Source organism: Hemibagrus wyckioides, linkage group LG26, assembly GCF_019097595.1.
Source record: "Hemibagrus wyckioides isolate EC202008001 linkage group LG26, SWU_Hwy_1.0, whole genome shotgun sequence".
NCBI lineage: Eukaryota > Metazoa > Chordata > Actinopteri > Siluriformes > Bagridae > Hemibagrus > Hemibagrus wyckioides.
In genome coordinates, this window is record NC_080735.1 from 22,247,299 (window position 1) to 22,267,720 (window position 20,422).

The following is a 20,422-nucleotide window of genomic DNA, read 5'->3' on the forward strand; positions in this document are numbered from 1 at the left end:
TTTCACAGTGTAAGTCTGTTAGAGTGTGATGATGGAGTGTGTGTGTGTGTGTGTGTGTGTGTGTTTCACAGTGTAAGTCTGTTAGAGTGTGATGATGGAGTGTGTGTGTGTGTGTGTGTTTCACAGTGTAAGTCTGTTAGAGTGTGATGATGGAGTGTGTGTGTGTGTGTGTGTGTTTCACAGTGTAAGTCTGTTAGAGTGTGATGATGGAGTGTGTGTGTGTGTGTGTGTGTGTGTTTCACAGTGTAAGTCTGTTAGAGTGTGATGATGGAGTGTGGTGTGTGTGTGTGTTTCACAGTGTAAGTCTGTTAGAGTGTGATGATGGAGTGTGTGTGTGTGTGTGTGTGTGTGTTTCACAGTGTAAGTCTGTTAGAGTGTGATGATGGAGTGTGTGTGTGTGTGTGTGTGTGTGTTTCACAGTGTAAGTCTGTTAGAGTGTGATGATGGAGTGTGTGTGTGTGTGTGTGTGTGTGTTTCACAGTGTAAGTCTGTTAGAGTGTGATGATGGAGTGTGTGTGTGTGTGTGTGTGTGTGTGTGTGTGTTTCACAGTATAAGTCTGTTAGAGTGTGATGATGGAGTGTGTGTGTGTGTGTGTGTGTTTCACAGTGTAAGTCTGTTAGAGTGTGATGATGGAGTGTGTGTGTGTGTGTGTGTGTGTGTTTCACAGTGTAAGTCTGTTAGAGTGTGATGATGGAGTGTGTGTGTGTGTGTGTGTGTTTCACAGTGTAAGTCTGTTAGAGTGTGATAATGGAGTGTGTGTGTGTGTGTGTGTTTCACAGTGTAAGTCTGTTAGAGTGTGATGATGGAGTGTGTGTGTGTGTGTGTGTGTGTTTCACAGTGTAAGTCTGTTAGAGTGTGATGATGGAGTGTGTGTGTGTGTGTGTGTGTTTCACAGTGTAAGTCTGTTAGAGTGTGATGATGGAGTGTGTGTGTGTGTGTGTGTGTGTGTGTGTGTGTGTGTGTGTTTCACAGTGTAAGTCTGTTAGAGTGTGATGATGGAGTGTGTGTGTGTGTGTGTGTTTCACAGTGTAAGTCTGTTAGAGTGTGATGATGGAGTGTGTGTGTGTGTGTGTGTTTCACAGTGTAAGTCTGTTAGAGTGTGATGATGGAGTGTGTGTGTGTGTGTGTGTGTGTGTTTCACAGTGTAAGTCTGTTAGAGTGTGATGATGGAGTGTGTGTGTGTGTGTGTGTGTTTCACAGTGTAAGTCTGTTAGAGTGTGATGATGGAGTGTGTGTGTGTGTGTGTGTGTGTGTGTTTCACAGTGTAAGTCTGTTAGAGTGTGATGATGGAGTGTGTGTGTGTGTGTGTGTGTGTGTGTGTGTGTGTGTTTCACAGTGTAAGTCTGTTAGAGTGTGATGATGGAGTGTGTGTGTGTGTGTGTGTTTCACAGTGTAAGTCTGTTAGAGTGTGATGATGGAGTGTGTGTGTGTGTGTGTGTGTGTGTGTGTGTGTTTCACAGTGTAAGTCTGTTAGAGTGTGATGATGGAGTGTGTGTGTGTGTGTGTGTGTGTTTCACAGTGTAAGTCTGTTAGAGTGTGATGATGGAGTGTGTGTGTGTGTGTGTGTGTGTGTTTCACAGTGTAAGTCTGTTAGAGTGTGATGATGGAGTGTGTGTGTGTGTGTGTGTGTGTGTTTCACAGTGTAAGTCTGTTAGAGTGTGATGATGGAGTGTGTGTGTGTGTGTGTGTGTGTGTGTGTTTCACAGTGTAAGTCTGTTAGAGTGTGATGATGGAGTGTGTGTGTGTGTGTGTGTGTGTGTTTCACAGTGTAAGTCTGTTAGAGTGTGATGATGGAGTGTGTGTGTGTGTGTGTGTGTGTGTGTGTGTTTCACAGTGTAAGTCTGTTAGAGTGTGATGATGGAGTGTGTGTGTGTGTGTGTGTGTGTTTCACAGTGTAAGTCTGTTAGAGTGTGATGATGGAGTGTGTGTGTGTGTGTGTGTGTGTGTGTTTCACAGTGTAAGTCTGTTAGAGTGTGATGATGGAGTGTGTGTGTGTGTGTGTGTGTGTGTTTCACAGTGTAAGTCTGTTAGAGTGTGATGATGGAGTGTGTGTGTGTGTGTGTGTGTGTTTCACAGTGTAAGTCTGTTAGAGTGTGATGATGGAGTGTGTGTGTGTGTGTGTGTGTGTGTGTGTGTGTTTCACAGTGTAAGTCTGTTAGAGTGTGATGATGGAGTGTGTGTGTGTGTGTGTGTGTTTCACAGTGTAAGTCTGTTAGAGTGTGATGATGGAGTGTGTGTGTGTGTGTGTGTGTGTGTTTCACAGTGTAAGTCTGTTAGAGTGTGATGATGGAGTGTGTGTGTGTGTGTGTGTGTGTGTTTCACAGTGTAAGTCTGTTAGAGTGTGATGATGGAGTGTGTGTGTGTGTGTGTTTCACAGTGTAAGTCTGTTAGAGTGTGATGATGGAGTGTGTGTGTGTGTGTGTGTGTGTGTTTCACAGTGTAAGTCTGTTAGAGTGTGATGATGGAGTGTGTGTGTGTGTGTGTGTGTGTGTGTTTCACAGTGTAAGTCTGTTAGAGTGTGATGATGGAGTGTGTGTGTGTGTGTGTGTTTCACAGTGTAAGTCTGTTAGAGTGTGATGATGGAGTGTGTGTGTGTGTGATGATGGAGTGTGTGTGATGATGGAGTGTGTGTGTGTGTGTGTGTGTGTGATGATGGAGTGTGTGTGTGTGTGTGTGATGATGGAGTGTGTGTGTGTGTGTGTGTGTGTGTGTGATGATGGAGTGTGTGTGTGTGTGTGTTTGTGATGATGGAGTGTGTGTGTGTGTGTGTGTGATGATGGAGTGTGTGTGTGTGTGTGATGATGGAGTGTGTGTGTGTTTGTGATGATGGAGTGTGTGTGTGTGTGTGTGTGATGATGGAGTGTGTGTGTGTGTGTGATGATGGAGTGTGTGTGTGTGTGTGTGTGTGTGTGTGTGTGATGATGGAGTGTGTGTGTGTGTGTGTGATGATGGAGTGTGTGTGTGTGTGTGTGATGATGGAGTGTGTGTTTGTGTGTGTGTGTGTTTCACAGTGTAAGTCTGTTAGAGTGTGATGATGGAGTGTGTGTGTGTGTGTGTGTGTGTGTTTCACAGTGTAAGTCTGTTAGAGTGTGATGATGGTGTGTGTGTGTGTGTGTGTGTGTGTGTTTCACAGTGTAAGTCTGTTAGAATGTGATGATGGAGTGTGTGTGTGTGTGTGTGTGTGTGTGTGTGTTTCACAGTGCAAGTCTGTTAGAGTGTGATGATGGAGTGTGTGTGTGTGTGTGTGTGTGTGTGTTTCACAGTGTAAGTCTGTTAGAGTGTGATGATGGAGTGTGTGTGTGTGTGTGTGTGTGTGTGTTTCACAGTGTAAGTCTGTTAGAGTGTGATGATGGAGTGTGTGTGTGTGTGTGTGTGTGTTTCACAGTGTAAGTCTGTTAGAATGTGATGATGGAGTGTGTGTGTGTGTGTGTGTGTGTGTTTCACAGTGTAAGTCTGTTAGAATGTGATGATGGAGTGTGTGTGTGTGTGTGTGTGTGTGTGTGTTTCACAGTGTAAGTCTGTTAGAGTGTGATGATGGAGTGTGTGTGTGTGTGTGTGTGTGTTTCACAGTGTAAGTCTGTTAGAATGTGATGATGGAGTGTGTGTGTGTGTGTGTGTGTGTGTGTGTGTGTTTCACAGTGCAAGTCTGTTAGAGTGTGATGATGGAGTGTGTGTGTGTGTGTGTGTGTGTTTCACAGTGTAAGTCTGTTAGAGTGTGATGATGGAGTGTGTGTGTGTGTGTGTGTGTGTGTTTCACAGTGTAAGTCTGTTAGAATGTGATGATGGAGTGTGTGTGTGTGTGTGTGTGTGTGTGTGTGTGTGTTTCACAGTGTAAGTCTGTTAGAGTGTGATGATGGAGTGTGTGTGTGTGTGTGTGTGTTTCACAGTGTAAGTCTGTTAGAGTGTGATGATGGAGTGTGTGTGTGTGTGTGTGTGTGTGTGTGTGTTTCACAGTGTAAGTCTGTTAGAGTGTGATGATGGAGTGTGTGTGTGTGTGTGTGTGTTTCACAGTGTAAGTCTGTTAGAGTGTGATGATGGAGTGTGTGTGTGTGTGTGTGTGTGTGTGTGTGTGTGTGTTTCACAGTGTAAGTCTGTTAGAGTGTGATGATGGAGTGTGTGTGTGTGTGTGTGTGTTGTGTTTCACAGTGTAAGTCTGTTAGAGTGTGATGATGGAGTGTGTGTTGTGTGTGTGTGTGTGTTTCACAGTGTAAGTCTGTTAGAGTGTGATGATGGAGTGTGTGTGTGTGTGTGTGTGTGTGTGTTTAACAGTGTAAGTCTGTTAGAGTGTGATGATGGAGTGTGTGTGTGTGTGTTGTGTGTGTGTGTGTGTTTCACAGTATAAGTCTGTTAGAGTGTGATGATGTAGTGTGTGTGTGTGTGTGTGTGTGTGTGTGTTTCACAGTGTAAGTCTGTTAGAGTGTGATGATGGAGTGTGTGTGTGTGTGTGTGTGTGTGTGTTTCACAGTGTAAGTCTGTTAGAGTGTGATGATGGAGTGTGTGTGTGTGTGTGTGTGTGTGTGTGTTTCACAGTGTAAGTCTGTTAGAGTGTGATGATGGAGTGTGTGTGTGTGTGTGTGTGTGTGTGTGTGTTTCACAGTGTAAGTCTGTTAGAGTGTGATGATGGAGTGTGTGTGTGTGTGTGTGTGTGTGTGTGTGTTTCACAGTGTAAGTCTGTTAGAGTGTGATGATGGAGTGTGTGTGTGTGTGTGTGTGTGTGTGTTTCACAGTGTAAGTCTGTTAGAGTGTGATGATGGAGTGTGTGTGTGTGTGTGTGTTTCACAGTGTAAGTCTGTTAGAGTGTGATGATGGAGTGTGTGTGTGTGTGTGTGTGTGTGTGTGTGTGTTTCACAGTGTAAGTCTGTTAGAGTGTGATGATGGAGTGTGTGTGTGTGTGTGTGTGTGTGTTTCACAGTGTAAGTCTGTTAGAGTGTGATGATGGAGTGTGTGTGTGTGTGTGTGTGTTTCACAGTGTAAGTCTGTTAGAGTGTGATGATGGAGTGTGTGTGTGTGTGTGTGTGTGTGTGTTTCACAGTGTAAGTCTGTTAGAGTGTGATGATGGAGTGTGTGTGTGTGTGTGTGTTTCACAGTGTAAGTCTGTTAGAGTGTGATGATGGAGTAGTTGTGTGTGTGTGTGTGTCGTTGTGTGTGTGTGTGTGTGTTTCACAGTGTAAGTCTGTTAGAGTGTGATGATGGAGTGTGTGTGTGTGTGTGTGTGTGTGTGTTTCACAGTGAAAGTCTGTTAGAGTGTGATGATGGAGTGTGTGTGTGTGTGTGTGTGTGTTTCACAGTGTACGTCTGTTAGAGTGTGATGATGGAGAGTGTGTAGTGTGTGTGTGTGAGTGTTTCCCAGTGTAAGTCTGTTAGAGTGTGATGATGGAGTGTGTGTGTGTGTGTGTGTGTGTGTGTGTTTCACAGTGTAAGTCTGTTAGAGTGTGATGATGGAGTGTGTGTGTGTGTGTGTGTGTGTGTGTTTCACAGTGTAAGTCTGTTAGAGTGTGATGATGGGAGTGTGTGAGTGTGGTGTGTGTGTGGTGTGTGTTTCACAGTGTAAGTCTGGTTAGAGTGTGTGATGATGGAGTGTGTGTGTGTGTGTGTGTGTGTTTCACAGTGTAAGTCTGTTAGAGTGTGATGATGGAGTGTGTGTGTGTGTGTGTGTGTGTGTTTCACAGTGTAAGTCTGTTAGAGTGTGATGATGGAGTGTGTGTGTGTGTGTGTGTGTGTGTGTGTTTCACAGTGTAAGTCTGTTAGAGTGTGATGATGGAGTGTGTGTGTGTGTGTGTGTGTGTGTGTTTCACAGTGTAAGTCTGTTAGAGTGTGATGATGGAGTGTGTGTGTGTGTGTGTGTGTGTGTGTGTGTGTGTGTTTCACAGTGTAAGTCTGTTAGAGTGTGATGATGGAGTGTGTGTGTGTGTGTGTGTGTGTGTGTGTGTGTTTCACAGTGTAAGTCTGTTAGAGTGTGATGATGGAGTGTGTGTGTGTGTGTGTTTCACAGTGTAAGTCTGTTAGAGTGTGATGATGGAGTGTGTGTGTGTGTGTGTGTGTGTGTTTCACAGTGTAAGTCTGTTAGAGTGTGATGATGGAGTGTGTGTGTGTGTGTGTGTGTGTGTTTCACAGTGTAAGTCTGTTAGAGTGTGATGATGGAGTGTGTGTGTGTGTGTGTGTGTGTGTTTCACAGTGTAAGTCTGTTAGAGTGTGATGATGGAGTGTGTGTGTGTGTGTGTGTGTGTGTTTCACAGTGTAAGTCTGTTAGAGTGTGATGATGGAGTGTGTGTGTGTGTGTGTGTGTGTGTGTGTGTGTGTTTCACAGTGTAAGTCTGTTAGAGTGTGATGATGGAGTGTGTGTGTGTGTGTGTGTGTGTGTGTTTCACAGTGTAAGTCTGTTAGAGTGTGATGATGGAGTGTGTGTGTGTGTGTGTGTGTGTGTTTCACAGTGTAAGTCTGTTAGAGTGTGATGATGGAGTGTGTGTGTGTGTGTGTGTGTGTGTGTGTTCACAGTGTAAGTCTGTTAGAGTGTGATGATGGAGTGTGTGTGTGTGTGTGTGTGTGTTTCACAGTGTAAGTCTGTTAGAGTGTGATGATGGAGTGTGTGTGTGTGTGTGTGTGTGTGTGTTTCACAGTGTAAGTCTGTTAGAGTGTGATGATGGAGTGTGTGTGTGTGTGTGTTTCACAGTGTAAGTCTGTTAGAGTGTGATGATGGAGTGTGTGTGTGTGTGTGTGTGTGTTTCACAGTGTAAGTCTGTTAGAGTGTGATGATGGAGTGTGTGTGTGTGTGTGTGTGTGTGTGTGTGTGTGTTTCACAGTGTAAGTCTGTTAGAGTGTGATGATGGAGTGTGTGTGTGTGTGTGTGTTTCACAGTGTAAGTCTGTTAGAGTGTGATGATGGAGTGTGTGTGTGTGTGTGTGTGTTTCACAGTGTAAGTCTGTTAGAGTGTGATGATGGAGTGTGTGTGTGTGTGTGTGTGTGTGTGTGTGTGTGTTTCACAGTGTAAGTCTGTTAGAGTGTGATGATGGAGTGTGTGTGTGTGTGTGTGTGTGTGTTTCACAGTGTAAGTCTGTTAGAGTGTGATGATGGAGTGTGTGTGTGTGTGTGTGTGTGTGTGTTTCACAGTGTAAGTCTGTTAGAGTGTGATGATGGAGTGTGTGTGTGTGTGTGTGTGTGTTTCACAGTGTAAGTCTGTTAGAGTGTGATGATGGAGTGTGTGTGTGTGTGTGTGTGTGTGTGTGTGTGTGTTTCACAGTGTAAGTCTGTTAGAGTGTGATGATGGAGTGTGTGTGTGTGTGTGTGTGTGTTTCACAGTGTAAGTCTGTTAGAGTGTGATGATGGAGTGTGTGTGTGTGTGTGTGTGTGTGTGTGTTTCACAGTGTAAGTCTGTTAGAGTGTGATGATGGAGTGTGTGTGTGTGTGTGTGTGTTTCACAGTGTAAGTCTGTTAGAGTGTGATGATGGAGTGTGTGTGTGTGTGTGTGTGTGTTTCACAGTGTAAGTCTGTTAGAGTGTGATGATGGAGTGTGTGTGTGTGTGTGTGTGTGTTTCACAGTGTAAGTCTGTTAGAGTGTGATGATGGAGTGTGTGTGTGTGTGTGTGTGTTTCACAGTGTAAGTCTGTTAGAGTGTGATGATGGAGTGTGTGTGTGTGTGTGTGTGTTTCACAGTGTAAGTCTGTTAGAGTGTGATGATGGAGTGTGTGTGTGTGTGTGTGTGTGTTTCACAGTGTAAGTCTGTTAGAGTGTGATGATGGAGTGTGTGTGTGTGTGTGTGTGTGTGTTTCACAGTGTAAGTCTGTTAGAGTGTGATGATGGAGTGTGTGTGTGTGTGTGTGTGTGTTTCACAGTGTAAGTCTGTTAGAGTGTGATGATGGAGTGTGTGTGTGTGTGTGTGTGTGTTTCACAGTGTAAGTCTGTTAGAGTGTGATGATGGAGTGTGTGTGTGTGTGTGTGTGTTTCACAGTGTAAGTCTGTTAGAGTGTGATGATGGAGTGTGTGTGTGTGTGTGTGTGTGTGTGTGTTTCACAGTGTAAGTCTGTTAGAGTGTGATGATGGAGTGTGTGTGTGTGTGTGTGTGTGTTTCACAGTGTAAGTCTGTTAGAGTGTGATGATGGAGTGTGTGTGTGTGTGTGTGTGTGTTTCACAGTGTAAGTCTGTTAGAGTGTGATGATGGAGTGTGTGTGTGTGTGTGTGTGTGTGTGTGTGTTTCACAGTGTAAGTCTGTTAGAGTGTGATGATGGAGTGTGTGTGTGTGTGTGTGTGTGTTTCACAGTGTAAGTCTGTTAGAGTGTGATGATGGAGTGTGTGTGTGTGTGTGTGTGTGTGTTTCACAGTGTAAGTCTGTTAGAGTGTGATGATGGAGTGTGTGTGTGTGTGTGTGTGTATCACAGTGTAAGTCTGTTAGAGTGTGATGATGGAGTGTGTGTGTGTGTGTGTGTGTGTTTCACAGTGTAAGTCTGTTAGGAGTGTGATGATGGAGTGTGTGTGTGTGTGTTTGTGTGTGTGTTTGTGTGTGTGTGTGTCAGTGTAAGTCTGTTAGAGTGTGATGATGGAGTGTGTGTGTGTGTGTGTGTTTCACAGTGTAAGTCTGTTAGAGTGTGATGATGGAGTGTGTGTGTGTGTGTGTGTGTGTTTCACAGTGTAAGTCTGTTAGAGTGTGATGATGGAGTGTGTGTGTGTGTGTGTGTGTGTGTGTGTGTGTGTGTTTCACAGTGTAAGTCTGTTAGAGTGTGATGATGGAGTGTGTGTGTGTGTGTGTGTGTGTGTTTCACAGTGTAAGTCTGTTAGAGTGTGATGATGGAGTGTGTGTGTGTGTGTGTGTGTGTGTGTGTTTCACAGTGTAAGTCTGTTAGAGTGTGATGATGGAGTGTGTGTGTGTGTGTGTGTGTGTTTCACAGTGTAAGTCTGTTAGAGTGTGATGATGGAGTGTGTGTGTGTGTGTGTGTGTTTCACAGTGTAAGTCTGTTAGAGTGTGATGATGGAGTGTGTGTGTGTGTGTGTGTGTGTGTGTGTGTTTCACAGTGTAAGTCTGTTAGAGTGTGATGATGGAGTGTGTGTGTGTGTGTGTGTGTGTGTTTCACAGTGTAAGTCTGTTAGAGTGTGATGATGGAGTGTGTGTGTGTGTGTGTGTGTGTGTTTCACAGTGTAAGTCTGTTAGAGTGTGATGATGGAGTGTGTGTGTGTGTGTGTGTGTGTGTTTCACAGTGTAAGTCTGTTAGAGTGTGATGATGGAGTGTGTGTGTGTGTGTGTGTGTGTGTTTCACAGTATAAGTCTGTTAGAGTGTGATGATGGAGTGTGTGTGTGTGTGTGTGTGTGTTTCACAGTGTAAGTCTGTTAGAGTGTGATGATGGAGTGTGTGTGTGTGTGTGTGTGTGTGTGTTTCACAGTGTAAGTCTGTTAGAGTGTGATGATGGAGTGTGTGTGTGTGTGTGTGTGTGTGTTTCACAGTGTAAGTCTGTTAGAGTGTGATGATGGAGTGTGTGTTTGTGTGTGTGTTTGTGTGTGTGTGTGTGTGTAAGTCTGTTAGAGTGTGATGATGGAGTGTGTGTGTGTGTGTGTGTGTGTGTGTGTTCACAGTGTAAGTCTGTTAGAGTGTGATGATGGAGTGTGTGTGTGTGTGTGTGTGTGTTTCACAGTGTAAGTCTGTTAGAGTGTGATGATGGAGTGTGTGTGTGTGTGTGTGTGTGTTTCACAGTGTAAGTCTGTTAGAGTGTGATGATGGAGTGTGTGTGTGTGTGTGTGTGTGTGTGTGTGTGTGTGTGTTTCACAGTGTAAGTCTGTTAGAGTGTGATGATGGAGTGTGTGTGTGTGTGTGTGTGTGTGTGTTTCACAGTGTAAGTCTGTTAGAGTGTGATGATGGAGTGTGTGTGTGTGTGTGTGTGTTTCACAGTGTAAGTCTGTTAGAGTGTGATGATGGAGTGTGTGTGTGTGTGTGTGTGTGTTTCACAGTGTAAGTCTGTTAGAGTGTGATGATGGAGTGTGTGTGTGTGTGTGTGTGTGTTTCACAGTGTAAGTCTGTTAGAGTGTGATGATGGAGTGTGTGTGTGTGTGTGTGTGTGTGTGTGTGTGTTTCACAGTGTAAGTCTGTTAGAGTGTGATGATGGAGTGTGTGTGTGTGTGTGTGTGTGTGTGTGTGTGTGTGTGTGTGTGTGTGTTTCACAGTGTAAGTCTGTTAGAGTGTGATGATGGAGTGTGTGTGTGTGTGTGTGTGTGTGTGTGTGTTTCACAGTATAAGTCTGTTAGAGTGTGATGATGGAGTGTGTGTGTGTGTGTGTGTGTGTGTTTCACAGTGTAAGTCTGTTAGAGTGTGATGATGGAGTGTGTGTGTGTGTGTGTGTGTGTGTGTGTTTCACAGTGTAAGTCTGTTAGAGTGTGATGATGGAGTGTGTGTGTGTGTGTGTGTGTGTTTCACAGTGTAAGTCTGTTAGAGTGTGATGATGGAGTGTGTGTGTGTGTGTGTGTGTGTTTCACAGTGTAAGTCTGTTAGAGTGTGATGATGGAGTGTGTGTGTGTGTGTGTGTGTTTCACAGTATAAGTCTGTTAGAGTGTGATGATGGAGTGTGTGTGTGTGTGTGTGTGTGTGTTTCACAGTGTAAGTCTGTTAGAGTGTGATGATGGAGTGTGTGTGTGTGTGTGTGTGTGTGTGTGTGTTTCACAGTGTAAGTCTGTTAGAGTGTGATGATGGAGTGTGTGTGTGTGTGTGTGTGTGTGTGTGTGTGTGTGTTTCACAGTGTAAGTCTGTTAGAGTGTGATGATGGAGTGTGTGTGTGTGTGTGTGTGTGTGTGTGTTTCACAGTGTAAGTCTGTTAGAGTGTGATGATGGAGTGTGTGTGTGTGTGTGTGTGTGTTTCACAGTATAAGTCTGTTAGAGTGTGATGATGGAGTGTGTGTGTGTGTGTGTGTGTGTGTGTGTGTTTCACAGTGTAAGTCTGTTAGAGTGTGATGATGGAGTGTGTGTGTGTGTGTGTGTGTTTCACAGTGTAAGTCTGTTAGAGTGTGATGATGGAGTGTGTGTGTGTGTGTGTGTGTGTGTGTTTCACAGTGTAAGTCTGTTAGAGTGTGATGATGGAGTGTGTGTGTGTGTGTGTTTCACAGTGTAAGTCTGTTAGAGTGTGATGATGGAGTGTGTGTGTGTGTGTGTGTGTGTTTCACAGTGTAAGTCTGTTAGAGTGTGATGATGGAGTGTGTGTGTGTGTGTGTGTGTTTCACAGTGTAAGTCTGTTAGAGTGTGATGATGGAGTGTGTGTGTGTGTGTGTGTTTCACAGTGTAAGTCTGTTAGAGTGTGATGATGGAGTGTGTGTGTGTGTGTGTGTGTGTGTTTCACAGTGTAAGTCTGTTAGAGTGTGATGATGGAGTGTGTGTGTGTGTCATAAGAGGAATTGACAGCCGTCTAAGACCACGTGACCACAGGCACCCTGCTTCCTGTTTTTAATATTTAATATGTTTAACATTATATTATATTTAACTCTAATTTGTCCATATATGGTTAAAATTCCTATAGTCTCTGTCCAGTATGTGTGTGTGTGTGTGTGTGTTTAATTCAGGTTTAGTTTAGTCTACGTGCTTCATTACTCTGAGGTTCCGTATTTAATTGCGCGTCTTTATGATAGTTTACTTTATTATATTTATATTATATTTAAGAGTGCCTCTTTAACAGAGCGCGTGCGCCGAACACACTTTACCACACTGATGAGAAGAGTTTAAAATAAAAACTTACTCAGACAAGCTAGAAGAAAGTCAACACACTGCTCTTCCGCCATCCCGCCGCGGTGTGTGTGTGTGTGTGTGCGCGCGGGGGAAGAAGATTTATCTTTAAATATAACCGGCTAAATAAAAAAATAAATACTAATATACAGCCGTGTGTGTGCGCGCGCCGAGCTCAGCAGGTGACCATGCACATGAGACGCGCTGACCGCTCAGATCAGGCCACGCCCCCTTTACTACACTACAGCAGGGCAGGCACCACACACACACACACACACACACACACAGATAAACAACAATCTGATATTTACATATTAAACACTTTTTTTTATTTAGTATAAAACAAAGAAAATTACAGCTCAATTAGAACAGTACTAAATAATCTGAGCCGTGGAGTTTCCCCAAATCCACCAGGGTTCTAGAGTTCTCCAAAACAGACAGGGTTCTAGAGTTCTCCAAATCAGTTAGGGTTCTAGGGTTCAATCAGGGCTCTAAAGTTCAGTCAGGATTCTCAGGGTTCTAGAGTTCTCCAAAACAAGTGGGCTTCTGGAATTATGCTTCTAAACTTTTTTGTAGGCGACAGCAAACCTCCTCCTCACCAAGAGAGACCATGATCTCACCCACACTGGGTCCCTGCTGAAGAGAGAGAGGGAGGGAGAGAGAGAGAGAAAGGGAAAGAGAGAGGGAGAGAAAGAAAAGGAAAGAGAGGGAGAGAGACTTAATTCACACCTACTTCACTAAACCCCTCACTCGTTCTCTGATCACTCCCTTATTTACTCAAACCTAAGGCCTGTGTGTATACACTGATCAGCCATAACATTATGACCACCTGCCTATTATTAAGTTGGTTGCTTTGTGTCACGGTGCATTATCCTGCTGAAAGAGACCACAGCCATCAGGGAATACCGTTTCCATGAAAGGGTGTAGATGGTCTGTAACAATGCTTAGGTAGGTGGTACGTGTCACAGTAACATCCACATGGATGCAGGACCCAAGGTTTCCCAGCAGAACATTGACCAAAGCAGGACACTGCCCCCGCCGGCTCGCCTTCTTCCCATAGTGCATCCTGGGGCCATGTGTTCCCCAGGTAAGAGACTCACACGCACCCGGCCATCCACGTGATGTAAAAGAAAACGTGATTCATCAGAACAGGCCACCTTCTTCCGTGGTCCAGTTCTGATGCTCACATGCCCAGAAACTGCACTAGTTAAAATCACTAATGACTTGCTTTTAGCTTCTGACCAAGGCTACATCTCCATTTTGGTTCTACTTGATCTTAGTGCTGCATTCTTGTAGATCGCTTACAAAATCACACAGGTATGCAGGGACAGGCATTAAAATGGTTTAGATCCTACCTGTCTGATCCATACCACTTTGTAGATTTAAATGGAGAACTGTCCAGTGTAGTGCCAGTGAAATACGGGGTCCCACAAGGGTCAGTTTTAGGACCTCTGCTTTTCTCAGTATACATGCTTCCATTGGGTAACATCATTAGAAGGCATGGGATTAGTTTCCATTGTTATGCCGATGATACCCAGTTATATATCTCATCAAAACCAGATGAAATATCTAATTTGTCTAGATTAACTGAGTGTGTCAAAGATATTAGAGATTGGATGACCGATAATTTTCTATTATTAAATTCTGATAAGACAGAGATATTACTTATTGGTCCAAAAACTAGTACACAGAAGCTCTCGCAATTCAGCTTGCACCTAGAAGGATGTACTGTTACTACTAGCTCAACAGTGAAAGACCTGGGTGTAATATTAGACAGCAACTTATCCTTTAAAAATCATATTTCCAATATCACAAAAACAGCCTTCTTCCATCTTAGAAATATTGCCAAGCTTAGGAACATTTTATCTGTATCTGATGCAGAAAAACTAGTTCATACATTCATGACCTCCAGACTGGACTACTGTAATGCATTACTAGGTGTTTGTCCTGCATCTTCAATAAACAAGCTACAGTTAGTCCAGAATGCAGCCGCCAGAGTTCTTACCAGATCAAGAAAATATGATCATATAACCCCAATATTATCATCCCTGCACTGGCTACCTGTTAAACTTAGAATTGACTATAAATTAGCTCTACTCACGTACAAGGCTCTAATTGGTTTAGCTCCCACCTATCTCTCCAGTCTTCTAACACGCTACAATCCACCACGCTCTTTAAGATCACAAAACTCTGGACTTCTAGTAGTTCCCAGAATATCAAAGTCCACAAAAGGGGGTAGAGCATTTTCGTATTTAGCTCCTAAACTTCCTGACAGTGTTCGGGGCTCAGACACAGTCTCCCAGTTTAACAGTAGATTAAAGACATATCTCTTTATCTTGGCATACACATAATTCATCCCATAACCTCGTGCTCCAGTACATCTGATTAAATGCATATTATCATCTAGTGCTGCTAATATCATGAACAGCAGCTACGCTAATTCTGTTCCACTTGTTCCTTTTTCTACCCATCCCGAGGCATCTAGAGACTGTGCCAGCTCCAGTAGACAGAGGCCAACCCTGCGAGGATCCTGAGGCATCCAGAGATGGACCAACTTCAGCTGGATTCTGCTTCATGAGGATTTGTGTATATCAAAGCAATGCTGCTGACCCTATGTGGACTTCGAGGACGACAACAACCTCCTAATTAATACACACACTAACATTCTACACCACACTGTACACTGTACATAACTGCAGAAAGGACATTGTTCATATCACACTGTGTTTATAATGATTTATAATCCCACTCTCTGTGTTTATAATGATTTATAATCCCACTCTCAGTGTTTATAATGATTTATAATCCCACTCTCAGTGTTTATAATGATTTATAATCCCACTCTCAGTGTTTATAATGATTTATAATCCCACTCTCAGTGTTTATAATGATTTATAATCCCACTCTGTGTTTATAATGATTTATAATCCCACTCTCTGTGTTTATAATGATTTATAATCCCACTCTCTGTGTTTATGATTTATAATCCCACTCTCTGTGTTTATAATGATTTATAATCCCACTCTCAGTGTTTATAATGATTTATAATCCCACTCTCTGTGTTTATAATGATTTATAATCCCACTCTCTGTGTTTATAATGATTTATAATCCCACTCTCTGTGTTTATAATGATTTATAATCCCCCTCTCAGTGTTTATAATGATTTATAATCCCCCTCTCAGTGTTTATAATGATTTATAATCCCACTCTCTGTGTTTATGATTTATAATCCCACTCTCAGTGTTTATAATGATTTATAATCCCACTCTCTGTGTTTATAATGATTTATAATCCCACTCTCTGTGTTTATAATGATTTATAATCCCCCTCTCAGTGTTTATAATGATTTATAATCCCACTCTCTGTGTTTATAATGATTTATAATCCCACTCTCTGTGTTTATGATTTATAATCCCACACTCTGTGTTTATAATGATTTATAATCCCACTCTCTGTTTATAATGATTTATAATCCCACTCTCTGTGTTTATGATTTATAATCCCACTCTCAGTGTTTATAATGATTTATAATCCCACTCTCTGTGTTTATAATGATTTATAATCCCACTCTCTGTGTTTATAATGATTTATAATCCCACTCTCTGTGTTTATAATAATTTATAATCCCACTCTCTGTGTTTATAATAATTTATAATCCCACTCTCTGGTCTCACCCAAATGAGGATGGGTTCCCTTTTGAGTCTGGTTCCTCTCAAGGTTTCTTCATCATACCACCTAAGAGAGTTTTTCCTTGCCACAGTCGCCACAGGCTTGGTCACTAGGGATGATTTTGTCTAACATCCAAGACTTTTTGTATGTTTTTTGTTTCCTATGTTCTGTAAAGCTGCTTTGAGACAATGTTCATTGTTAAAAGCGCTATACAAATAAAATTGAATTGAATTTAATTGAAATTGTTGGCGTTTTCAGCAGTGCACAGGGGTCAGTACAGGCACCCTGACCGGTCTGCAGCTATGCGGCCCCATACACAACAAACTGTGTATTCTGACCCCTTTCTATCAGAACCAGCATTAACTTCTTCAGCAGTTTGAGCTGAATGACCCTGTCTCCGGTTCACCACTGTTCCTTCCTTGGACCACTTTTGATAGATACTGACCACTGCAGACTGGGAACACCCCACAAGAGCTGCAGTTTTGGAGATGCTCTGATCTAGTGGTCTAGCCATCACAATTTGCCCCTTTGGTCAAACTCACTCAAATCCTTATACTTGTCCGTTTTTTTGTAATGGCTGAACAGTGTGTGTGTGTGTGTGTGTGTGTGTTACCTGTTGTCCAGTCAGAGCAAGTCTCAGTAGCTTCATAACTGAACTGTATTTGGTTTTCCGTAGTTTTTTGGCGATGAGCTTCAGTTCCCCTGTGAGGAACTCAGGAGTGTATTCACCATTACATCCTTTAATTACCCTAAACACACACACACACACACACACACACACACACAGACAGACAGAAGTGTATTCACGATTATAGTCTCTTACACACACCCAAACACACACCATTAATAAGTAGGTGGAGTCTCACTGCATGATGCGACTGATGATGTCATGTGATTCAGAGCTCATCTCCTCCAGCTGTTGCCGGGATACAGAGGGGCGGAGCCACAGGTACGAGTACATGGGAGAGAGCAGGTCTCTCACTGATGAGATATGACGCTACAGACAGACACACAAAACACACACATTTAACAATAATACACACAGTCTTCCAGCAGACCTGAGTGTAGCTTTACAGTGTGTGTGTGTGTGTGTACCTTCCTCATGTGCAGTACTCTGAGGATGTAATTGTGATCCAGAACTTTCTCTTCCTGTATCTGATCAGTGTAAGTGAGTGTGAGGAGATTCTTCACTTCGTCCACCAGGAGGCGACACTGACGCTCATCCTCAATACGCTGCTGCAGGTGAACCCTATACACACACACACACACACACTATTTTTATTTAAACACAACACCTCAAACACAGTAAGGGTGTGTGTATGTGGTGGGTGGGGGGGTGGTACTCCTGACCTGTTAAATTCTGGGAGTTTTTTTAGATCCAGCACAGCCGAGTGTGTTACGATTTTTGAGATGTCAAATTCGCTTATCAGCTCCTTCAGATTTCGGCCAACACGATTAGCTACAACACACACACACACACAGACTGCTGACTCACTGACTGTAAGAGTGAATCACTAAGCCCCCCCCAAACTCCTGCTGTCCTCCCCCGGGACCCACCAGCAGCACCCCCCACACACACACTCACTCACAGTGGAACCCGGAGCCGCAGTTAGTGATGAGGTCGAGTAGCGCCTCGGGCAGGGCTCCCTGCTGTCTGAAGTGTGAGATGTAGATGTCCCCCTGCCGTTTGGACAGTTTGCTTCCGTCCGGGTTCAGCAGTAGCGGCAGGTGAGCGTAAGTGGGCGGAGTCATGTGCAGGGCACGGTACAACTGCAGGTGTTTACAGGTGGAGGTCAGCCACTCAGCCCCACGCAGAACATGGCTCACGTGCATGTGTGCATCGTCCACCACGTTGGCCAGGTGATAGGTGGGGAATCCGTCATTCTTCAGGATCACAGGGTCTCCCTCCACCTCCCCCACCGCGTGCCCCGTCCAACCAAACACCAGGTCCTCGAACGGCTCCGCCTTCATGTGCAGACGAAAGCGAACAGCATGGGGTTTTCCCTGAGCCAGGTTCTCCTGCACCTGATCAGCGTGGAGATGCCTGCACCTGTTATCATATCTGACACACACACACTTATCACCATACCTGAAACGCTGTACCTACCTAAAAAGTGTGCGTGTGTGTACTACCGTGGTGTCTGTCCTCTGCGCAGTGCTTCCGTCTTGAGCAGCTCTAATCTGTGATTGGTGCAGAAGCAGTAGTAGGCGTGGCCTGATTCTATCAGAGACACTGCAGCAGCAGAATACAGACTCAACCGCTGAGACTGGACATACGGACCATACACACCTCCTCTAGAGTCACTCTCATCCGGGGTAATTCCTACACACACACACATACACAAATAAATATATATACACACACACACAGACTGATTACTGGGGAATTGATCCTCATCATGTAGGTAATGCTGGTGTGATCATGTTATTAGTAACAGTGAGGTGTTGTCATGGTGATGTCATACCCGCCCACTGGAGTGTGTGTTCGATGTCCAGCGCTGCCCCGGGTACGAGGCGGGACCGATCCGTGTCCTCAAGCCGCAGGATGAACCTCCCACCATGCTGCCTCGCAAACAGGAAGTTATAGAGCGCTGTACGCAAACCGCCCAGGTGCAGAAACCCTGACACACACACACAGACACACACACACAGACACACACAGACACACACACACAATGTTTATGATAAACGTTTGAAATTGTTACAATGTTTCATCTCTACAGAGTTTTGCAGATTTCCTTTGACTTTTGACCTTGAGGATAAAACGCAGCTGTAGATTTGATCAGTAAAGCAGATTCAATAAATGATAATCACTCATCCTCTGTGTGTATGTCTGTGTGTGTGAGTGTGTGTGTTACCGGTGGGACTCGGGGCGAATCGGACCCGCACCTCTCTCTCCGTGACACACACCCCTCCGCTGTGAGTGTGTGCAGTGTGTGTGTGTGTAATGTCTCTGAGCCCCCACACACTCCAACCTAGATGATTATGAAAGCGCGCGCTGAACCCGGAGATCTGACCGGAACCGAGCCCCAGACCGCCGGCACCGAGGAGCCGGGACACCACCATGTTACACCGCAACACACACACTGATGACATCATGAAGTCATTTAATACACACAAGGAGAGAACATGATTTTACACACACACACACACACACACACACACACACACACACACACACACACACACAGTGTGTTTCAGCAACACGCAGCGGAAATGACGTTTCATAATAAAAGCGTACAGATTTCATAATAAAAGTGTGTGTGTGTTTGAGACGAAATGCTTTTATCTTCTTATTTTATTAACTTGATATTAATGTTAATATGTTATATTATTTATATGTAATTATCCCTCAGCACTGGTCAAGTCACAGATCTGAAGGTGTTGATTAATTCTCTCTAACAGCAGCAGGTTTACACACACACACACACACACACACATACTGATAATTAACTGATTTAGGATGTGGTGAAGATTCTGTGTTAGGAGAGGAAGTGTGTGTGTGTGTGTGATGTGGCGAAGGAGACTCCAGTGTCAGTACTGTGTATCTGTCTCTCTCTCTCACTCTCTCTCTCTCTGTCAGTTCCTTGACTCTCCACATGGTGGTGCTGTGTGCTGTTCTGGACAGTGTGTTATCGTGTGTTCTGGACAGTGCTCCCGGTCCTCACTTTGGACATGGTCCTGCTCACTTTTAGATAGATGAACTGGATGAAATTTGTTCTGTAATTACGCTGAAACACTCGTCAACGTGAATGTCCATGTCTTACTGCTTCGGCCAATAGTGTCCACACCCCGAGTGAAGACCTTCACACTGACTGACACACACACACACTCTTTCACACACACACACACACACACACACACACAGAGTCAACGTGTCATATGAAGATGTGTCTGGTGTGTGTGTGTGTGTGTTCACTCAGTAATGGAGGCGCCACAGCTCTTTAAGAATCAAAGGAAAGGGGCGGAGTCAGGGAGGAAGTCTCTACCTGAAAATACAGGTGTGCACCACAATCAAAGCTGGCTCGCTAAAATACTGACTCGCTCCATAAACACAGGGCGCCACAGCCAGTGTGTGTGTGTGTGTGTGTGTGTGTGCGCACCGGTGGGATTTGTGGATTTCCAGCACAGAGGAAATGCAGCATTGAGCAGCTGTGTGTTCGGGAATTTAAGGAGAGGAAGTTAGCATTAGCTCTAGCCAATAGTGCTAACACTGTGAACACTGTGACATGAAGTAGCTTTAGAAAATATAAAACACACACACACACACACATATATATATATATATATATGTGTGTGTGTGTGTGTTTTATATTCAATCACACTCAAATAATTACATAAAATTTTATTATTACAAATAATAATGTGTGTGTGCGTATATATATACGCACACACATTATTATTTGTAATAATAACATTTTATGTAATTATTTGAGTGTGACTGAATCACATCCTGATTACCCTGAGTCTCTAACACTACACTTACATTCAGTCATCTTCACTCAGCTTTCTACTGGAACCTGGAGGTGGATCTGGAGGCAGTCCTGGTAATACTGGGCATCCTGGGAATACTGGGCATCCAGGGAATACTGGGTTACCTGGGAATACTGGGTGTGAACAGAACCAGTTCCTCAGACGTCCAGGTGTGAATGAATGTGAAAGTAACAGACATGATAGTTCGGTCTGATCACAGACTCAGATTCTGCAGTCAGATTCAGGACTTTAATAAACCGGTCAGTGTTTATGTTATAAACAAGTGTGATGGAGCTAAACATGGAACGGTCAAATCTAATAATCCGAGGTTTCAGACTGCAGCTGTTTATTTTAAAGCTTTTGCATTTTAAAGAAAATGACCACTGATTATGTTACAGAGCTGACCGCTAACACAGACTGTGTGACCTCTGTGTGTGTTCAACATCTTAAATATTTAATATTCCACATATTCAGATATCTCTATCTCTCTAGTTAAATATAATGAAAGAGGAAACAAATAATAATCAACTCTGAGATTCAGTTTTCATTAATCTGTAATAAAAAGTGAGTTCAGTTAAAAAAGAAAGAAA

At 43.7% G+C, this 20,422-nt stretch overlaps 2 protein-coding genes across 4 annotated transcripts in view; both read right to left on the reverse strand.

Moving 5' to 3' along the window:
- LOC131346419 (ADP-ribosylation factor-binding protein GGA3-like) overlaps positions 1 to 11,910 on the reverse strand; it is a 47,617-nt gene extending 35,707 nt beyond the window's left edge. Inside the window, exon 1 of one of the 2 annotated variants that reach the window (XM_058379829.1) lies at positions 11,702 to 11,910. In XM_058379829.1, the coding sequence (XP_058235812.1) occupies positions 11,702 to 11,744 (43 nt within the window). In that variant the 5' untranslated portion in view covers positions 11,745 to 11,910. The remainder of the gene's footprint in view (positions 1 to 11,701) is intronic. The other variant, XM_058379831.1, reaches the window with a different exon arrangement.
- An 84-nt stretch (positions 11,911 to 11,994) lies between these two features.
- ears2 (glutamyl-tRNA synthetase 2, mitochondrial) lies at positions 11,995 to 18,542 on the reverse strand. 2 transcript variants are annotated; one of them, XM_058381199.1, is made up of 9 exons: positions 18,218 to 18,542; positions 17,825 to 17,980; positions 17,493 to 17,682; positions 16,949 to 17,421; positions 16,710 to 16,818; positions 16,455 to 16,608; positions 16,226 to 16,356; positions 15,973 to 16,108; positions 11,995 to 12,321 (listed from the first exon to the last, which is right to left on the reverse strand). In XM_058381199.1, the coding sequence occupies exons 1-9, from the start codon at positions 18,456 to 18,458 to the stop codon at positions 12,241 to 12,243; spliced, it is 1,671 nt and encodes a 556-aa protein (XP_058237182.1). In that variant the 5' UTR covers positions 18,459 to 18,542; the 3' UTR covers positions 11,995 to 12,240. The 2 variants fall into 2 exon arrangements, with proteins under 2 accessions (XP_058237182.1, XP_058237181.1); XM_058381198.1 differs by having other exon boundaries at positions 11,995 to 12,324; positions 18,218 to 18,539.
- Positions 18,543 to 20,422: the final 1,880 nt, after the last annotated feature.